Genomic DNA, 18914 nt, shown 5'->3' on the forward strand with positions numbered 1-18914 from the left:
CCAGGAGCTTGGTCTCTCTTTCCCTCAGGGCCTTCTGGTTCATCTTCCGACAAGACGAACATCCATCCACATCGTGATCAGAGCTCAAACACCAGATACAGTCCTCGTGCGGGTCCATGATGGACATCATCTTCCCGCACTCCCTGCAGGGCTTGATGCCGGTCTTCTTTGTCGACATCGCCGAAGATACAAGAAACAAAGAAGCAGATAGTGGTAACAAAAAGGCAACAAAGTACCAGTTGGCTACTGTGATTCCCGAAACCGTTAGCGACGACGACGCGGAAAAAAGAGAACTGATGTCATCACGCCGGCGTGGGCCTATTATAGGCGTCGGTGACGTCAGCGGAGTTGCGTGCAATGCCGTGTCTCTATGACGTCCAAGTCCACGTCGGCGCGAGGCTACGAAAAGAATTTCCGAATGTTGCTAACGCAAGGGGATATTCACAAGGTGAGGTATCCACACGGCAGATGTATCTATCAGAAAAAAATGCTTTTGAAAGGGTTTTCATTATTTACCACCAACTTCTAGTTGGTGGTAAATAACGACTTCTTAAACCTCTGTAGCACTGATTTAAGTGCTACCTACATGTCAAAATACAGATTCGGTAATTTTACAGAGTCGGTATTTTACCGAATCGGTAAAATTACCGAATCTGTATTTTAACATGCCCCTACATCCCAAAATCAAAATACCGGTCGGTAGCGGCCGAAATCGGCCATTACCGACCGGTATCTGCCTTCCTACATCTGGCCCTTAGTGCGTGGTCGGACGGTGAATGTCGGGTCATTCAGGATCTGTCCAAGGCGACAAACTCCTACCTTTGAACAATGTAGGCAAGCTTTCCACCTTATGGAGGGGGCTTGACTGCAATATTATCAGATGTGCCACTGGCTAATCTCCCAGGCTTACACCCAAGGAGCTACTAGACAACTAACTGCTTTTGAATCCTTAGTTCGCAAATTTGAGGGGTCGAAGGGTCTGATCTCCCACACTTACACTGTCTTACAGCACTCGCATCTACCCACTCCCCATACATATCAGACACCATGGGCTTCGAACTTAGGTAATGACATATCCCCAGAGAGCTGGGACCGATTGTGGCGGGACCTCCCGAAGGTATAGCATAGCACTCTGCAACGTGAATCGGCATATAAACTCAAGATGCGACGGTACTTCACCCCAACCCGACTACAACAAATATTTCCAAACTTCCCCCCGGCGAGCTGGAGATGCCAAGGTGACAGAGGGGACTTTATTCATATAAGGTACGGTTGCCCGAGCCTCACAATGTTTTGGAAAGAAATTCTTAGCCATATCAAGGATGTAGTAGGCTTTCCTATTACTTCCTCTCCGACAGTTACCTTATTGGGCATTAGGCCCTTGACATGGACAGCTATGACGTACATCGACTGGCAACGTACATGGACTGGCACCTGATTTGACACGTTAGGAGCTGCTAGGCAGTCCATAGCCTTATTCTAGAAGAAACCACACACTCCCCCTGTAGCCACATGGTTTCTCTGCTTGTCTTAGTCCTTGAACTACTTACTGCCCGTAGCAACCACAAGGATGCTAAATTCACCTGCACCTGGCAGCCGCTTATACACTATTTCTCCAAGATTGAACATTCCCATCTGGCCCCTCCCTCGATTAAGAGCATTGCAATTATTCGACAACCCTCTGGAACCTTACATTTGGGGTCGGCAGCCGGAATCTGCAGTGCTGTCAACTTTTTTTTTCCAAGTTTTTATTAAGGAAGTTAAAACACAACAGTACAATACAGGATAGAAGTTCCGTGCTAAGACGCAGAGTAGCAAGGTACATTCCATGATAGTCATATCAAGTACAGTGAGCGGCAAAATGTCAGCAATAAAATCTTGAAACAATATCCTGGCAGTGCAGTGCTTCTTAGGAATATATTCTCCCAGGTAGGCATACATAGGAAGGGAAAGCCCCGGGGGGCCAGAAGCGCAGGGACACCTGGGAAGAAAACAGAAAGTAGCTCGGCACAGACCAGCACTGGCGGCCGCCGCGGTCAAAAGGCCGCCGGGGAGCGCGGGAGAGGCAATGTCAAGAGGGACCCATGGACAGCAAAGGCACTGGGGAGGAGCAGAAAGGGGGTCACGCACTGGCCATCTCCGCGGGCACAGGGCCGGCGGGGAGCACAGGGGAGGCAGCTCCGCTAGGAGAGGAGCGGGAAAGGAAATAGGCGACTAGGGGGCCCCAAATGTCGACAGGTCGAGATCTAGCAGGCACCAGGTCCTAAAATTCAGAAAGAAGCGTCTGACAGCGGGAGGCATCCTCCAACCAACTCGCAACCGCAGCGGCAGGGCGACGGCCCCAACACATAGCAACCCTGGGCCTGGCCAGCACCAAGAGCATCGAAATCAGCCGGCGCGTAGCGTCAGGGCAAGGTTTAACGAAGCCGAGAAGACAGAGAAGGGGGTCCGGACGAACTGCTGGCAGTGCTGTCAACTTAAGATGCTTCACCTCTCTCCCGCTTACGAGGCACCTGTTTCCCCCAACGCCAAAATATTTTCAGCTCTTCCTCCCTTTCCCCCCTCCCTGATGAGTGTTTGTTTTCCCCCTATCTGTTTTAAAAATGAAGGCGCCCCCCTGTTGCTCTCGGGACCAGAATATTCAAACGATTAGAGGACAGTGCGCGAGCATAGGGGTACCAAACATAGCCTGACACTTGCCATTCAATCGCTGTGACAGCGGTAGAGCCCCATATAAATCTTGGATTACTGAGTGCTTCGCTTGGACTTTTTCTGAGATGAGGAGTCTATCAGGATAGTCTGTAAAAGGATGGTAACACACTACTCCTTTCCCATTTCAGCTTGTCTTTAAGTTGATGACCTGCGGGTGTGTTGAATGGGATGCGCTCTGTCTTAAAAGTTTTTACAGAAGCACTGTGCTATTTAAAATGGATTGTGGTCTTATTCTGATGTTCTTTGACAGGGATATATGACTTCAACCTGTTTAATTTTTGTTGTCTGTTATATATTTTCAATAAACCGATTTGAACCATAAAAAAACCACACACTGAGCCAGTAGTCGTTGGCACAGAGTAGAACTAATTTTTCTGTGGAAAGTCTACATAAGGGAAACCAATGGCTGAAGAGGGCTGACCCTATGTGGCATTTTGTGGTGGCTAGAAGAAAAATGTGAGTGACAGAACTACGGCCAAAGGATGAAGATGGTTATAACCAGCTGATTATTTGGTGCATTATTTTCGTGTGTGTGTGTGGGATGGGGGGTGCCCGTGTGTTTGTGTGAGTGTGTGTGTAATTCCACCAGAAAGAAAGGGCCTAATCAAAATAATAAAAATGTAGTTTCTTGCATGTCCGCAGGACATAACATGTCTGCATTGCAGCATGAATGTGTCCTACAATTAATTGTGCCTGGTGTGCATGTTGTTCTTCACACACCAGTAAAAAGTCAGTAGAATGTAGTGTAGATTATTTTCATAACAAAGTACAACCTATGCCAGGGCAGAAAGGGAAGAGGGCTTCCCCCATGAAAGACTGAAAAAGAAAACGTTAAGGTTAAAGTGGTGAAACATGCCTGGTATTTCTGGACACTGCGTGGTCCTTTAGCTGTTTAGCATTGGACGTCCATCCAAAAACATGTTTTAACCATCTTAAGATGAATGTTTATGCGTAGTCACGCACTGTGGGCATCTTTCAAATTTTATTGTTAGGATTTAGCAAAATACACCCAAAGATGCCATCCCAGATCAGCAGTGTGCATCTGCAGCGACCATCACCACCATTGAGGAATAGTTCAGGCACATTTTCCATTAAAAATCCACTTTTTGAACTGCTTTTAACTTCTGACCTTATGGATGAAACGCGGCAATCTACAAACTCAGTCGTCAAACTTCTTGAAGATTGAGAAAAAAGTTTAAGGGAGAGCGTGAAAAGGTGTATTCTTTCCCATTTTAACTCCGATCAGAAATGTTGCCAAAGGAGCAAAAACCAGCTGAACGGATTTTTGATGTAAATCAGTTCGGTAGTTTTTGAGATAGTCCGTTTAAAAAAGGTGCTTGGCAGGAGTTAAAGGGTTAACACATTTGCGTATATGTGCTATTTAAACGCTTGAGTATCTTCTGTCAATCACATTTTGAATTTGTCTACATAATGGATTCATGGCTGGAAAAGGGCCGAACATGTTATTTTTCGGCCATCTTGAAATTCATGAGTCAGCGCTGAACCAAGAGTTTCCCCTATGAAAAACAAGCATTTGCAATGCAACTGGTCTCGCCTTTGGGACATTATATGTATTTAGCTATGCAGCACATTAGCCTGGGTGCTGAAACAGCTACTGCTCTTTAACATGGAGGGAAAGTAAGCACCAAACTGCGTGACATGCCAGGTATGAGAACACATGGAGAGAAATATTGCTTTTCAGCGGGAAATGGTATAGTCCAAAGCTCTGTTTTTAATATAAAATCATGGCCTTTAGTGGTCAAATCACTAAAATACAAGATTTGAAAAAAATATTGTCTACAAGTGCCCATGGAAGACAATTTCTATGGACTGGAATCTAGAGAATGCTTAAGTGATTCTGGTATTTTACTGACTTCTGCTGGCCATTTTTTATCAAGAAAGTTAAATAGAGGAAGTTGCCAGATTTTTTTTAAAAAGAAAGTCCCTCAGCAAAAAGTAATTCTGGTATTTTACGGAGCTCTACTGATAGTTTTCTATCAAGACAGTTAAATAGAGGCAGTTGAACAGAAAAAAAGTCCCTAAGCGGAAGCAAACAAGTCCTAGGGCTGATCTCCAGAGCCCACAAAGTACATATACATATAAGAATAAACTAATGTATATACAAGAGGTCTCGAATGCTCCACCTAATAAGAGGCACAGAGAATGGTGTTTGCTATGGGACGGGGAATTAGCAGCCCAAAGTCACATATACCAGGCTTGCACCCCAGTGGAGTCTCTGTGTGATGTAACTTTCATGATGGTCCTGGGGTAAACTGCAACATAAAAGGATATCCAAAGGAAAGCTCAAGAACATGTGTGAAATTATACTAGAACAATGAGCGGCAGTAAATATATTTTCCTATGTTTAAGATAGCAGTGAAAAACAACATTCCTTTTCAGATTACATTACCTGTACTTCTATTCATGTATTTAGTTAGTCAGAGTATTTATACAGCACAAGGCAAGCCAAATAGGCAGCAAAGTGCTACACAATCAATTCGAAATGCTCTGAAGTACAACATTTCACATTAATGGCCATGATGTCAACAGCATTGTGGTCAGGATGAATGTGGGGCACCCATATAGAAATAGCCATGTTTCTGTAATGTACAGCACATATTGAGGTTTATGGATTTAAAGTCTGGAGTGGCACAATGGGGAAAAAATAGGAATGCTGCCAGAATAATGAGCAGTTGCTGTGATTAATGTAAGCATTCCACCCATCACTTTTTTCCACCCATCACTTTTTTGTTTCTCTCACTGCAATGGCCGAAGTGCTATGGAAACGCCACTAAAGGCGAGAGGATGTGGTGCAGCGGCCAGAGCTTTTCGACTTGGGAGCTGGTGTTCCGGGCTCAATTCTCAGCACTGGTGCAACATCCTGTGATTCTGGGCAAATCACTTAATTTCCCCGTGTTCATAGACAGCGCCTTGATATACTCACGGGTGATACTCAGTGCTATATAAATCCACAAAGTACCTAATACATGGGTCTGATACCTCTGTGCCAGTGGACATGTACTCCAGCTTATTGACGAAGCCCTACCAGGGTAAAACCAGTCAGATGTTGCTTGTGTTGCCATTCAGAGATGACATGGCCAGGCAGCTTGGCTAGGCTGGACTGATCCTATTGAAGCACGACAAGGCTGACTTGCATATGGTAGATTTCTGTCCAGAGTGGCAGAGTGAGCAAAAGAACAATATTACATCCATCAGCATTGCTTTTTTGTTTTTCTCAATGTAATTACACTAATGTTGACCATCACATGGAACAATACAAAAAGTGATTTTTTTTTGATTGTGCACTTATTGATCGATGTTAAATACTACTGAAAGTGTTAGAACATTACAACAACCTTAGAAGAATGAAAGGCTGAGTTTTAAATTGAGAGCATTCAGCTTGCAAACAAATACATTTAGTGACTGCATACCTCGCTGAATTCATGTACCACTAATTTAAATAGAGTCCTTTAGGTGACACAAGGGTCTTGCCAACAAAACACATCCACCCATTGTGGATTCTTTCTAGAACAGCAACATGTGTCTTGCAGGTTACGCAGTTGCTTTGAGTTGCTTCAAACTTGTAATCAGCAGATTACACATTTATCTCTGCAGCAAATACAATATCAACCTGAGCTATGTTACCAGTACTATATCTTAAACCTGGAGAAACAAAGATCTCTGCTGCAGGTAGCTTATTCACCAAGCTTTCAGAAATTAGAGACTAAGACCCCTAAAGTAAGCGAGAACATGTTTACTACACAGTTATCCTTGTTGAAAATTTCTTTAATGGCCGATCAAGAAAATTGACTCATATGTACCAACAGATTGTAGTCTGACTATCTCTGGCTCTGCCCCTTAAGGATCCACCCTTCTGTGCCCCACATCCTTTTTGCCGGGCCAGCAATATGAGGGTCCCAGAGTACGTTTTTCATTAACCATACAACAACTTTTTATCAATAACTTTTTTTTCCAGAGCAAATTGCAAAATATAAAATATGTATATTTTGGCAAATCTTGCACTCATTTAAACGAGCTATATACTTAAGTTTTTTTTATATTTATTGACAGATTTGTCGTTCCTATTAATGGCTTAAATATGAGTTGACCTAGGTACAAATACTCCATTTACGTTGGCTACTAACACATGACATGATAGAGCACTGCAGGCTGGTCAAGCCATACACACATCTGGAGAAGTGAACTTTGTTTACTTCAGACCCTCCATGGCCCAGACCTGCATCCCGTCATCACCTCATGCAGGATGTCTGGCCCGATCATGAATAAATCCCATGAATGGACATAATTCCTGCATTGAATTCAAGCCTTCGAGATTGTCCCATCCCCTTCGCACAGTCAAGAAGATTAATGATTGTCTACCTGGAAGGACTTATTTACTGGACCCAAGTGATGAGCACATTAATATGCAAAGCATAGTGCTCCTTTGAAATTCTATATTCTTTCAACCTTCGAGAACCAGCTCTCAGAGACATGAGTCTGACCCCTCCAGGGGGTGTTTATTTCCCAGGTACTGAGAAGGAACCTTATTGTTTCATGAATGAAGCAGCGGAAGTGCAAGGCTCTAAATATTCATTTATGCATAATTATAGAAATCTGTGCATTGACTTAGACAATAATAGCCTGCTTTGTGTTACTAATATACTGTGTATTTTTCTACATGTCTGCCTGCCTCTGAAGCTTGCAAGCAGCTGGTCTGCATGTGGCTGTATGGAAACAGCATGTCAAGTGTGGAACCCGCAGTCTGTTTTGGCTTCTTTGCAAACAGCACCTCTCATGTAGAATCAAGGGAGTGCATATGTATGTAGCAAAGACAGCAATACTACAACTCCCAGAAGGCAGAGTATTCAGACTTGCTGGAAGTGCTGCATGGCCTGAAGCAGCTTCTGAGCACCGAGCGCCTGTCAGGATCATCTCTAAAGGACAGGTGGAGGTGAAGCGGAGTCCATCACACGTTAGCACCATGCATCAACACTGATAGTCTGACAGGAGTCAGCAATAGACGTTTCACAACCAGAATTCCCTGTAAAATGTTGGTGGGGCTGTATAAGTGTTAAACACTACACATGACAGACGTCTGGTAGCGCTGGGACACATTCAGACTATATGCTAGAATCACATCTGAAAGGCCTGTTGGGCTGAGCAGGGTAAATGCAAATGTAAATGTCCAGTATTTGCAAAGCGCAAACAATTACCCGAGTATGTCAAGGCGCTGGGAGTCACTGGGCTGACCTGCCGCCGGCGCAGGGGATCGATCCATGATCTCCCTGGTCCCGGAGGCAGCCGCCCCGGCCGCTGTGCCACACCTCTTACCTTGTCACTCACGCGTCAGGCAATGAAAGGGCAGCAGATGTGGTGCAAAGACAATCAAATCCCAAATACCCTCATATCACTGATTGACTCTTTCACAGCACAATGCATCATATGACTGCAATGAGGTGAACATAAAAAACAGAACACCCTCAGAAGGAGAAAAGGCGGACAGGCTCAGTGGACTCACTGGGGATGTAACCTGTGACCCTGAGGTCAAACACAGAGCCCTGTAATAGATGCAGTGGTTCACTAAGCTACCAACCGTGGCTTCACGTATTCAAAATAAAACAACGCCTAAAATACATATTTTACTCCTACAAGGGTGGAGCTCAGAGACGTTGTAGTCTAAAACCTTCAGTGTCACCTCACTTCAAGGATTTTTGAAGTGCTGGGCAACACATATTTTTGGGCCACATATTTGGAACAACTACGAACTTGGTGAGTTTTAGAGAGTTGAGGTAAAGTCAAGGGGCAGAGAAACGAGCAATATAAATGTCAGCGGCAGAATGGGTTCAATTTACATTTTACAGCTAATTTACCCCAACTTCTCTCCCTGCCCCCCCCCTCACGAACCTCCCCCTACTTAAAAACACACAAAGCCCCTCCACAGGCCTAGAAAGGAAACAGCTTGATCCTCTGTTTATCCCGTGGCTTCTCTGTGGATTCTGCAAGCAGCGAAGAGTCATTTATCAAGCAGGCCCCGGTCAGAGGCCCTACGGGGGCTGGCTGCCTGTATAGAGGGCCCTCAGTGCTGCAGCGTGTGCACGGGGGAAGACGCCGATCGCCACGTCTCCGCCATGCTGCCCAAAAGTGCAGACATGACGTGTGCGGCTGACATTGATGGATCAGCTGCTGTCTCTTTTCCTGTCCCGCTGCAAAGAGTGCGGAGAGTGAGGGGGAGACACAAAGGCAGTCGAGAGATTGACTCCTTTGTCAGGGGCTTTGCAGTTTTAGGGGAAAGATAAAGCTGCTGTTCGGGGTGGTACAGATGGGACCAGATCGGTGCAGTGCCTCATGCTGCTGAGATTCGAGTGATGTAACGCCCATACAGTGCCCGCGGTCGCGCTGCCAAGGGGCGTACAGTATGGCCATGGGGCACGCAACCCCGTAACTATGCCGGGTTAATTAATCGCATTCGGATAGGATGAAAAACAAGCATTTGCAATGCAAGAGCATTTATGCGAGACCTCTTGAATTGCAAACGGGTGTGCAGATGGGCGTAGTTAAGCCACGAACAACGGGAGTGGGAGGGGGCGGGAGAGAAGGCATGGACAGCAGGAGGGGTGGCAGGACACAAAGGGGCCAATAACCATGGAAGGAGACATGGCTGTCATAAGGAGGTTGTAGCCGCCCCTAAACCAATCACAAGGCAGCATTTAGAAAGGCCAAAGTTACAAGCCAATGAAAAAGTGGGCGGGGGAGTGGGCGGGGCTTCCCTCACCTATAGTGTATACTGCATGCCTCGCAAAGTGACAGCGCATGCGCTGCACCGCTAGGCGAGACCTAAAAATGAAGGCCCTAATCAGGGAATCTAAGGGAGCACTCCAACGGCAGCAAAAGTATAGCGAGTCAGAGGGTGTCCATTGCAAGTCCTGGATTATGCACACACCCCACTCACTCATATCAGCACTTCATGCCACAATTCGGGCTTGAGGGAGTGCTCTAATGAAAGCAACAGAACAGTGTGAAGGAGTGGTTCTATCTTATGCACACACTCCACACACCCACAACAGCACTCGGGCCACAATTGGGGATTTGAGGGAGTGCTCCAACTGTAGCAAAATCAGTGAGGCTGAGGGTGTGCAACACAGTTCCAGGCTTACGCACACACCCCACTTACCTATATCAGTACTCATGGTCACAATCAAAGATTTAAGGGAGCACTACTATGGCAGCAAACGCATAGTCAAGTGGAGGGTGTACCCAACAGTACATTGTGGGATTGAACCAATCACAGAGATAAGAGAACAATGGATTGGAGATAGGAGGACAACGGACGGAAAGGAGCAGTGAGAACAATATTTGTCCTGCACATGTGCATAAACGCTAAAAGTTAGAAAAGAGCTGAAGGTGCTCAAAATATTGAGTGCTGCTAGGGTGAAGGGAGGAGAGTGTTTAAGAGGGGACAGCAATGTGTACTATCTGAGGGAAAACAGCATTTGCCATGCAGTCTTTATCACACAGGTACGTTTTTTTTTTTTTTTTTTTTTTAAATAACATACAGGTTCAGGGATGAGTAGAGGTACAGGGAGATATGGGTAATTTTAGAGTTCATGGGTGGGAGGAGATATAGGAATGTAAGGGTGATTTAAGGGTTCAGAGGTGGGTAGAGGTAAAGAAAGGTCAGGGTGATTTTATACCAGATAGTCCTACTGGCATCCCTCCGGGTCCTGGATGAGAGGTCCCAGGACCGCACTCACACCAGCATATGGCAGTCCAAGATACATAATCACCACCAGGCCCAGGAGAATGGCAGGGGGAACCAGTACAATTCCCTCTCTCTGTGGCAGGTCACAACGCCGCCCCTCGCGTTCTCCCAAGCTTGCGGTGGGCACTCACGCTATCCAGGCTCCTACAGAGAGGCCGCCACTGTGTGGTAACTCCAGCTATCTCCAACTCTCAGTCTCACATCGGCAGCAGGGAGGCTTGACGGCAGTCCCACGGCAGCCCCGAGCCTGGAGTCACTCACCAGGCCAGTCACACTCCAGGTCTCATCTCGCAACGGCCGCCTTTCCCCGGGGCATCAGCCGCGCCTCTTAGACTTTCTGCTGTAGTCAGCTGGCAAGGCCAATCTCGTTCCTCTTGGGGCCTCTGAATAGGGGCAGAGGGAGTCCAGTCCGCCTGACCTGCAATGGATGTAGATTCTGATGCAGGAGGGTAGTACAGTTACACCTAGGGTAAAGGTCAGATTAATGCTATGGCTGGCGGAGCCTCGCTAAGCGGCAGCCATCTTGCTGCCGGGCTCTCTGGCACCCCGAGGGGAAAAAGCGAAGTTCTAGCACTACTTTTATCATATGCCACTGACCCATCATATCCAGGTTTTCATGTGTGTTTCCCTTCTTATATGGAATGAATCTGTGGTAATGATCACAGTCAAGAATGGATATGCAAGAGTTCTGCTCAGTGTCACATTCTATGTATCATTTATGTTGACAAGCAGTTGATCGTTAAAGCTTCCCAAATTCCTGGGCCCACTAACTTGTCAGCTATTCATGGACTGACCTCATCTGAAGGTCTGTGCGTGGTATCAAATGAATGCATGAAGCAAATAATGTCAATAATCAAACTATAACCATCCCTGTCAGAGACTGAACTGAAAAATGGGTAATGTTAGGCTTGGGAAAAGAAGTTAGATTATCCACTGCCCGAATAAAAAATAGAGATTAATCCTCAATTAGAATAAAAAAACTTCAACATTAAGGAGTTTATAATGCAACTCTAAGCCACTTCGCATACATCGAAATTTAAACTGTTATATAATTTCGGATTCTACATATTGTAATGTACTTACTTTCCATCCATCTTGATATCATATTGTAAGTCAAAGAAAAAGATCTTTAAGAAAACATCTTGTGTCCAAAAACGTATTTTTTTGTGTCACTTTTGTTGGAAAACGGACTTAAAAAGCTTCCCCTGTTAGTGGGCAAATTGTCGCACTATCAAAGATAAATTTATATTTGTTTACACGTGCAACCATAGAATGCCCAATACATTTCCAGCCATTGAGGTGGGGCAGTGTGAGGGAATAATGTTTTTAAAAGTGGCAGACAAGTCTAGATTTGTCAGAGGCACTGCCTCGATCACAGCTTTGGGTCAGAGGGCAGGCTGTGAACTTCTAAATGATGCCCTAATTCTTTTAACGCATAGTTGTTCAGGTAACAAGGGCTATTTTCATTGCTCATAACGCGTATTAGATGTATGATGAATGCAAATTAGTATGATGGGACATCTGTCTTTTTTGTTTGATGTCCTTTCACTGTCCTTGTAACGAGGCCCTTAGTTACTTGGAAACTGAATACATAACATGCTTGATATAGTACAATGAAAAAGTGCACTCACATATTCAAAGGACTGGATGCAGCGCTGCAATTTTCATTGATGCTTCGCATAACCACTGAGACGTTGGGGCAAAAGTCTAATCCAGTAAACTCATTAACCTGTAGTGCCTTGCAGAAAGAAAAAAAACACATTTATTCCGTGAATAACTTGAGTTTATTAAATTAATTAAAAAGTTACATTTAAATAGGACATTTACAGAGATCAATTGATAGAGAAAGCATGACATCAATTTATTAGGTGAGAAGGCAAAACAATCCTTGAAGAATTCTGGCCAAATTATGCTAAATCTAAGTAAGACAGCTTTACAATTCCCTTCGATGGGTCATGGTATAGGTGCAGTTATAGTCAGGAAATTGTGTAAGAGAGGAATGTAAGGTTCTACAGGAGTGGAGAACTAGGGGATCCCGAAAAGTGAACGTGAGATGCTGACTTTTAGGCAAGTAAATTCAGGAGCCAAATTCTAACTATAAAACAGATGTTGCCAAGGCCAACAGTTCTAGCATTAGCTTCATACGTATAGGCTTTGCTGAAAGTTTTAATTTGGAATATAGTTTGGTATCAGTTTACTATTCAAAGAAAGCAAAATGATACATATCTTGAAGCATTAAACTTATGAACAATTATAACAAAGGCTGACTCCTGATTCCACCCCCGACATAATAGCAGCCCTTCCACCTAATTATTATATTATTCATGCAGACTGGAGTACAGGAAAAGCCGGCGGGGGGGGGTTGCTGCAGTTATTCGCTCTAGTCTGAAAGTTACCACTCTGACCTGCCTAACTCTATCGGACACAGACAATCTGGTGCTAAAGATCAATTCTCCACACACTACGATTGCATGCGTCCTCTTGTACAGACCTCCCCAACTCTATGCCAGCATTTCCTCTTGCGCTAAGCGAACAAGTCGCCAACCTAGCGTTGGATCATGCTAGGATTTTTCTGGTAGGCGACCTCAATTATTGGTTTAATGACCTCATGGAAAGCTCCCAATCGAGCGAACTCACAGAACTCATGACAAACTTAAATTTTTCACAGCTAGTGCTTTCGCCAACCCATTGTAAGGGCCACATTTTAGACCAGGTGTGGACCAACACTCCGTTGGTGACAACGCTGATAACCATTCCCTGCCTTTGGTCAGACCACCTACTTCTTAAATTCAATCTGATCTACTCTCCCGCTAGGACAACCACTACGGCTGCAGGTGGCCTAGCTAGGAAATGGAACACCTTGGATAGAGCAGCGTTCTTACAGACACTGGCTAACACAATCCCCACCCCTCATCCTGATATCAATTCCTCAGAATTCAACCTTTCTGGCTGGCGACAAGCTGCTAGTGATATTCATGCCCCCTATAAAAAAAGTAAAACTGGCACGGCGTGCAGACGCTCAAAAATGGTTCTCTCTCGATCTAAAAGCAAGGAAACTAGCCTCTCGGCCGCTGGAACGTCAATGGCGGCGCAACTACGCCCCTGACCTAAAGATCGGGTTTATCAAGGCCAGGAAAGAATACATGAATGCCATCTCCTCTGCGAAAGCGGCCTATTTTTCCTCTCGCATCCTTAATTCCTCAAATAGATCAAAGAACATCTTCGCCATTCTTAACGAACTAACAAACCTGGACAGTGTCCGTCCAAGTGTAACTCCGACTCAGTCCCTCTGTGACTCACTTAACATCTATTTCATTGAGAAAATTGTGGACATTAAAGCCAGCATCCCACAATATGTGACTCCTACTACCATTGGTATGGCAATCAACAACAGTTCTGGCATACTTAGCAGTTTCCCTCCTATCACCCAAGAACAATTTCAGGAACTGCTAGCAAGAGTTAAATCCGGCGCCCCGTCAGACAGATGCCCCCCGTACATCCTTAAAGAGTGTTTCTCTGCCCTCCCGGTCCCTGCCGCACTCTCCTGAATGACTCTTTGACCTCTGGCCTAGTGCCCCTGGCCTTTAAGGAAGCTACGGTCATACCGCTCCTAAAAAAACCTGGGGCGGATCCATCTTGCAAGGCAAACTACCGGCCCATCTTATTACTCCCCTATTTGGCAAAGGTGTTAGAGGCCCACGTAGCTAAGTGCCTTTCCAACTTCCTAGAGGAATCCAGCTGCTTTGAACCCCATCAAGCCGGGTTCCGGCCTGCCCATTCAACGGAGGCAGTGGTAACCACAGTCCTGGATACCCTTCGGGACTGTGCAGATAGGCGCTCTCCCCAGGCACTGGTGCTCCTGGAGGTCTGCCGCATTTGACACGGTCGATCACACCATCTTGATCAACCATGTTGGACAGGCCGGCGTCCGGGACACTGCGGCTCGCTGGCTGATGTCCTTCTTGGAGAATCGCTCTCAGGCAGTTCGGCTTGGTGAGCTAGCCGGCACCAAACAGTCCATCACATGCGGAGTTCCACAGGGCTCTTCCCTGTCTCCTCACATGTTTAATCTCTACATTCTTTCACTGATTCAGGCCCTCAGAGAAGAGCAGGTGATGGTGTTTAACTACGCAGATGATTTACATCTGCTGTTCACGATTGATAATTCTGAAACCTCTATTTTGAATTTTCAATCGACTATGAGGAACATCAAAGCTTGGATGGACCAAAACCACTTGAAAATAAATCCGGGAAAAACTGAGCTAGTTCTCACCGGAGACAGCGTCAAACACTGGGGCCCCCACTACTGGCCGCCAGACATGGGTCAAGCCCCGACCCCCTCACTGTCGGCAAAGACACTTGGGGTCACCGTGGACTGTGATCTTTCGCTGAAGGCCCAAGTGGGCCAGGTGGTCTCTAAGTGTTTCTTTCAACTAATAAAAATCTGGAAGGTTCGGCGCCTTCTCACCCCGGAGGCAATCACCCAGGTGGTGATCGCCACCGTGCTGTCCCATCTGGACTATGCGAACTCCATTTACCTAGGCCTCCCCCTCTATCTGTCAAAACGCCTCCAGATGGTGCAGAACTATGCCGCCAGATTGATTCTGAATCAACCCAGATGGCAACCAGCTACCCCTCTACTTATGAAACTTCATTGGCTTCCGGTGATCCAGCGTTGAACCTTTAAAACAGGATGCACGATTTTCAAATCATTACACAGCAAAAGCCCCAAATTCATTGACCAACTTATCACAAAGTACGTACCGTCTCGCAACCTCCGCTCATCCCATCTTGGCCTCCTTCAGATACCTTCTTTCAAACGCAAGAGCTCTGGCGGCCGCAGGTTTGCCACACTGGCTCTTCGTCTGTGGAACACTTTCCCTCTTGAGATTCGGACCTGCCAGGACCTCTACTCATTTCGGAAAGCCTTAAAGACCTGGCTCTACAGACAAGCATATCAATAACCCTACATTCCATGTCCCCCGTTATGTTACTGTCTATTCCAGCGCCAGGCAACCAATTGGTGTTAGTGCGCTTAATAAGCCTTTTATTAACATAACATAAAATAACTCTAACATGGCCTTCCGTGCTTGCATGTGCGTGCGGATGCATAGGCAGCCGTCTTGTAATGGTGCTAATAAGCATAGTAATTGAGGAATAATTCCATCTAGAATACAAAGATCACTTCAAATACCTTCTACAACTAATTACACAAATAAAAGAATTATAAAGTAAATTCATTCATTTAGTGATTGTCCCACACGCAAATGAAAGTCAAGGAAATGCAAATATATATATTTTAATGATATGTTATTAAAACTTTGTAAAAACAAAAAATGGTACGTACAGAATTCATTTAAATGAATTTAATATTTAAAATAATATATATTTATTTTTACATTTGGAAATGTTATTAAGTCCATTTATAATAAAATATGTATAAGTTGTGTGTGTGTGTGTGTGTGTATATATATATATATATATATAGGCATTAAATAAAATGTATATATATATTTTGAAAAGTCAAAATACATTAATTTATTGTAACATTATTTCTTATGGGGTTCTATTTCAAGTCCTTGTCTCTATTATAATGTAAAGGACAGTGTTGCAATGACAGTGATTGGCTATGTGTGGTGTTTGGGTCCTTTTTAGGTCTCATGTAAGGCAGCGCATGCTCTGCATGTGCTGTCTCAGCGAGACCTAAAGTAATCTGTATGTTGGCTTAACCTCCATGTAATTTGTTTTTCCTCTTGCGATTGGTTTACCTGTGGCATTGCTTTCGTTATCTTGCTTTCTGTTGGCTGTTGATCCTATGCTAACTTCCGTGTAGTCCTGAAGCAGCGGTGCCTAACTACAGTTCTCCTCCACTCTGCTGGCACTTGTTTTAATTGCCTGCAGTGTGCCGAGTTTGTTTATTTATTTTGGAGATAACCCCCTCCGTCTGCTAACTGGAGAGTCTCCTTTGTGGGATTAGCCTCTGTAACTAGAGCGGCAGCACCGCGCTTTATGGTTGCTATAAATCACCTCATCTCCCTGTGGCTTTGCTTTGACACAATGGCAACACCAATGCAAACACACAAGCAAGATGCTCAGAAGATCACACTTCACTAAATAAACGTCCAAAGAGCCGCGGTCTGGTGTTTAAATACCCGGACAAACCCCTCTGTGCCTTGTATCTGCACACCGGCGCTCTGGTGTTCGGTGATTTGTGCCACAGCTCAGAAACTAAGCAGACCAAACACTGGACTTATTTTCTACTGAACTTGCATTGCGAAAATATTTTAAATATGCTTGGCTTCATAAATGATGTGTCGAGCGGCAAAATAGAGAAAAAAACAACCATATCATTTCTTAGGACAAAAGAAGTTATTTAGAAAAATATATTTTCTTCATCGAAGAAAAAAAAACAATTACCCATCGTTTCTGTTTTTTAGCTTGAAATGCAGGCAGAGTGAAATGCTACACATCAAGGAAGAGAGAGGAGGGAGTGATTGTTGCGGAAAGGCCTTTTCAAACACCTGAAACAAATAACAATTTAAGAAGAGCCCTTTCTTGCCAATTAAAATGCTTGATGTATAAAAACATTTGTGGTGCATTCGCTCAGAGTCCTGGTGCGGGACTCGGGCTGTAGAGGAAAGACTCTCCCCTCGGTGAAGTGAGCGTGGGCAGCGCTGCGGGCTTCAGTGAGCATGGCTGAGGTCGCTCTGCTCTGCAGCACAACAAGGGGCCTCTCTCAGGATTGCGGCATTTACAAGCACTTTGAGATTCTTGGGCCTCGGACAGCGCTATACTGATTTCAAATTAAACTATATCGCCCTGAGAAGAAAGCCTGCGCCAAACGGGAGTCAGGGTGTGCTGCGGCGATACCTTCCCCCTGTAACCGACCAGGCGCTTCCAGTGACCCCTGTACTCAGGGCTACTTCTCACCGACCCTCACAGTCCTCAGACCTGCAGGTATATTTTCTGTACAGCACATTAAAATAGTGCTCCCTGCACGATCACAAACTTTATGCTCCACATCCTAAATTCTAATCTTGCACAATTGTATTTTGTAAGTCATCCTGGAGATCAGTGTTACGGCTGAAATACAAATGCTACCGCCTTCAATGACAATCTGTGGCTTCCCTGGTATATCTTTAACTGTCAGGCAAACACAGAGCTGTTTGTTATTTCATAATGTGCAAATGGTTTAATATTTATGATTCATACATTATTCTTTGTGTAAACACATGCATTTTCTAAAACGTTCACACCTCTGAGCAGTGCACAGGGCTGGTGGGCAGTAGACCATGAGAGGTGAGGAGGCATGTTCAGCAGTGTGAGGGGCATAGTGTGTGAGTGTTTTAAACTTTTTGTCGTTTCCTTTTTATTCTCTCCGTTTGCTGGTTTTCATTCTTTACTGAGGCTCGGGCTGTTCGCTTCATGTTTGCCATAAATCACCTCATCTTCCCGGGGCCTCCACCATCACCTGCCGCAAGTCGCAGCTGCTCTAACAGAAGAATGTTTAACAAGATGATTTCAGAGGGACGGTGGAAGAATATGTGTGCTATGACTCTAGCTATAAAACACATGCAACATTCAAAACCTTTAGTCAAACATGGTTATCCTTTGTGTAAACACACGTATTCCCTAAAACGTTCACACCTCTGCATTCAGATATGAAATGTTTGTTTGGAAATGAATACATGCTTTCTACATAGATCCATTCAAAGTAGCCTGTGTATAAAAGCATACATTTCAGTTTTAACTATGAATTTGGCCCATACCTATTAAAATGCGGCAACTGCAACACTGATTGGGGACTCACAAAAACGATAGACCTCGTGACTGACCGCTGGCCTTGAAATATCTTTGGGATCACAAAAGATTCCACCACAAGCGTGACATTTCCAACGTGTGGCTGACTGCCTTTTTCAGTGGCCTCGACGGTTAGGGAAACCTGTTTTCATCTAGGGTCATATGTGTGATATATGCTGCCCTTGGGTAGCTTAGTTGTTTAGCTACTTGCTGGTCACAGGTACATGACCTCTCTCGACTCATTCTTTCATCACCCTAAGTGTATAGTTCTCTGAATCAGTCTAAGAGCAACATTAAGCGCCAGGCATTTATCATTCATTTGTCCAAGTGATTCATCTGCATTGCGCCTAAATGGTAAATTAAAATAAAATAGACACCATGTCATGGTGCATTTGAACATATATGTACTGAAACATGAACTCCAAAGTGCCAGCCGTCTCACTGGTGCCAACCACTATACTGAAGTTTGCAGGTTAACATATCCATAGTTTTACTGTTCAATTGCTATAAAATCTTATAATATGTTATAGTGTGCACTTTCTTTCTTTATTTAATCACCCCAGTGCAAACAAAAAACATAAATAAAAACATTGCTACAATGCCAATAGCTCCAACTCCAACAAATGCGAGACCTAGTGCATTG

At 44.7% G+C, this 18914-nt stretch overlaps 1 protein-coding gene across 4 annotated transcripts in view; it reads right to left on the reverse strand.

Annotated features, from left to right (window-relative positions):
• The window catches only part of LOC147728083 (broad substrate specificity ATP-binding cassette transporter ABCG2-like), a 756857-nt gene that overhangs the window by 16704 nt on the left and 721239 nt on the right, over window positions 1–18914 (reverse strand). For all 4 annotated transcript variants that reach the window (XM_086961967.1, XM_086961966.1, XM_086961968.1 and 1 more), the window contains one exon: window positions 12103–12209. In XM_086961967.1, coding sequence (XP_086818093.1) covers window positions 12103–12209 — 107 coding nt within the window. The remainder of the gene's footprint in view (window positions 1–12102; window positions 12210–18914) is intronic.

Source organism: Lissotriton vulgaris, chromosome 3_1 (genome assembly GCF_964263255.1).
Source record: "Lissotriton vulgaris chromosome 3_1, aLisVul1.2, whole genome shotgun sequence".
NCBI classification, from domain to species: Eukaryota; Metazoa; Chordata; class Amphibia; order Caudata; family Salamandridae; genus Lissotriton; species Lissotriton vulgaris.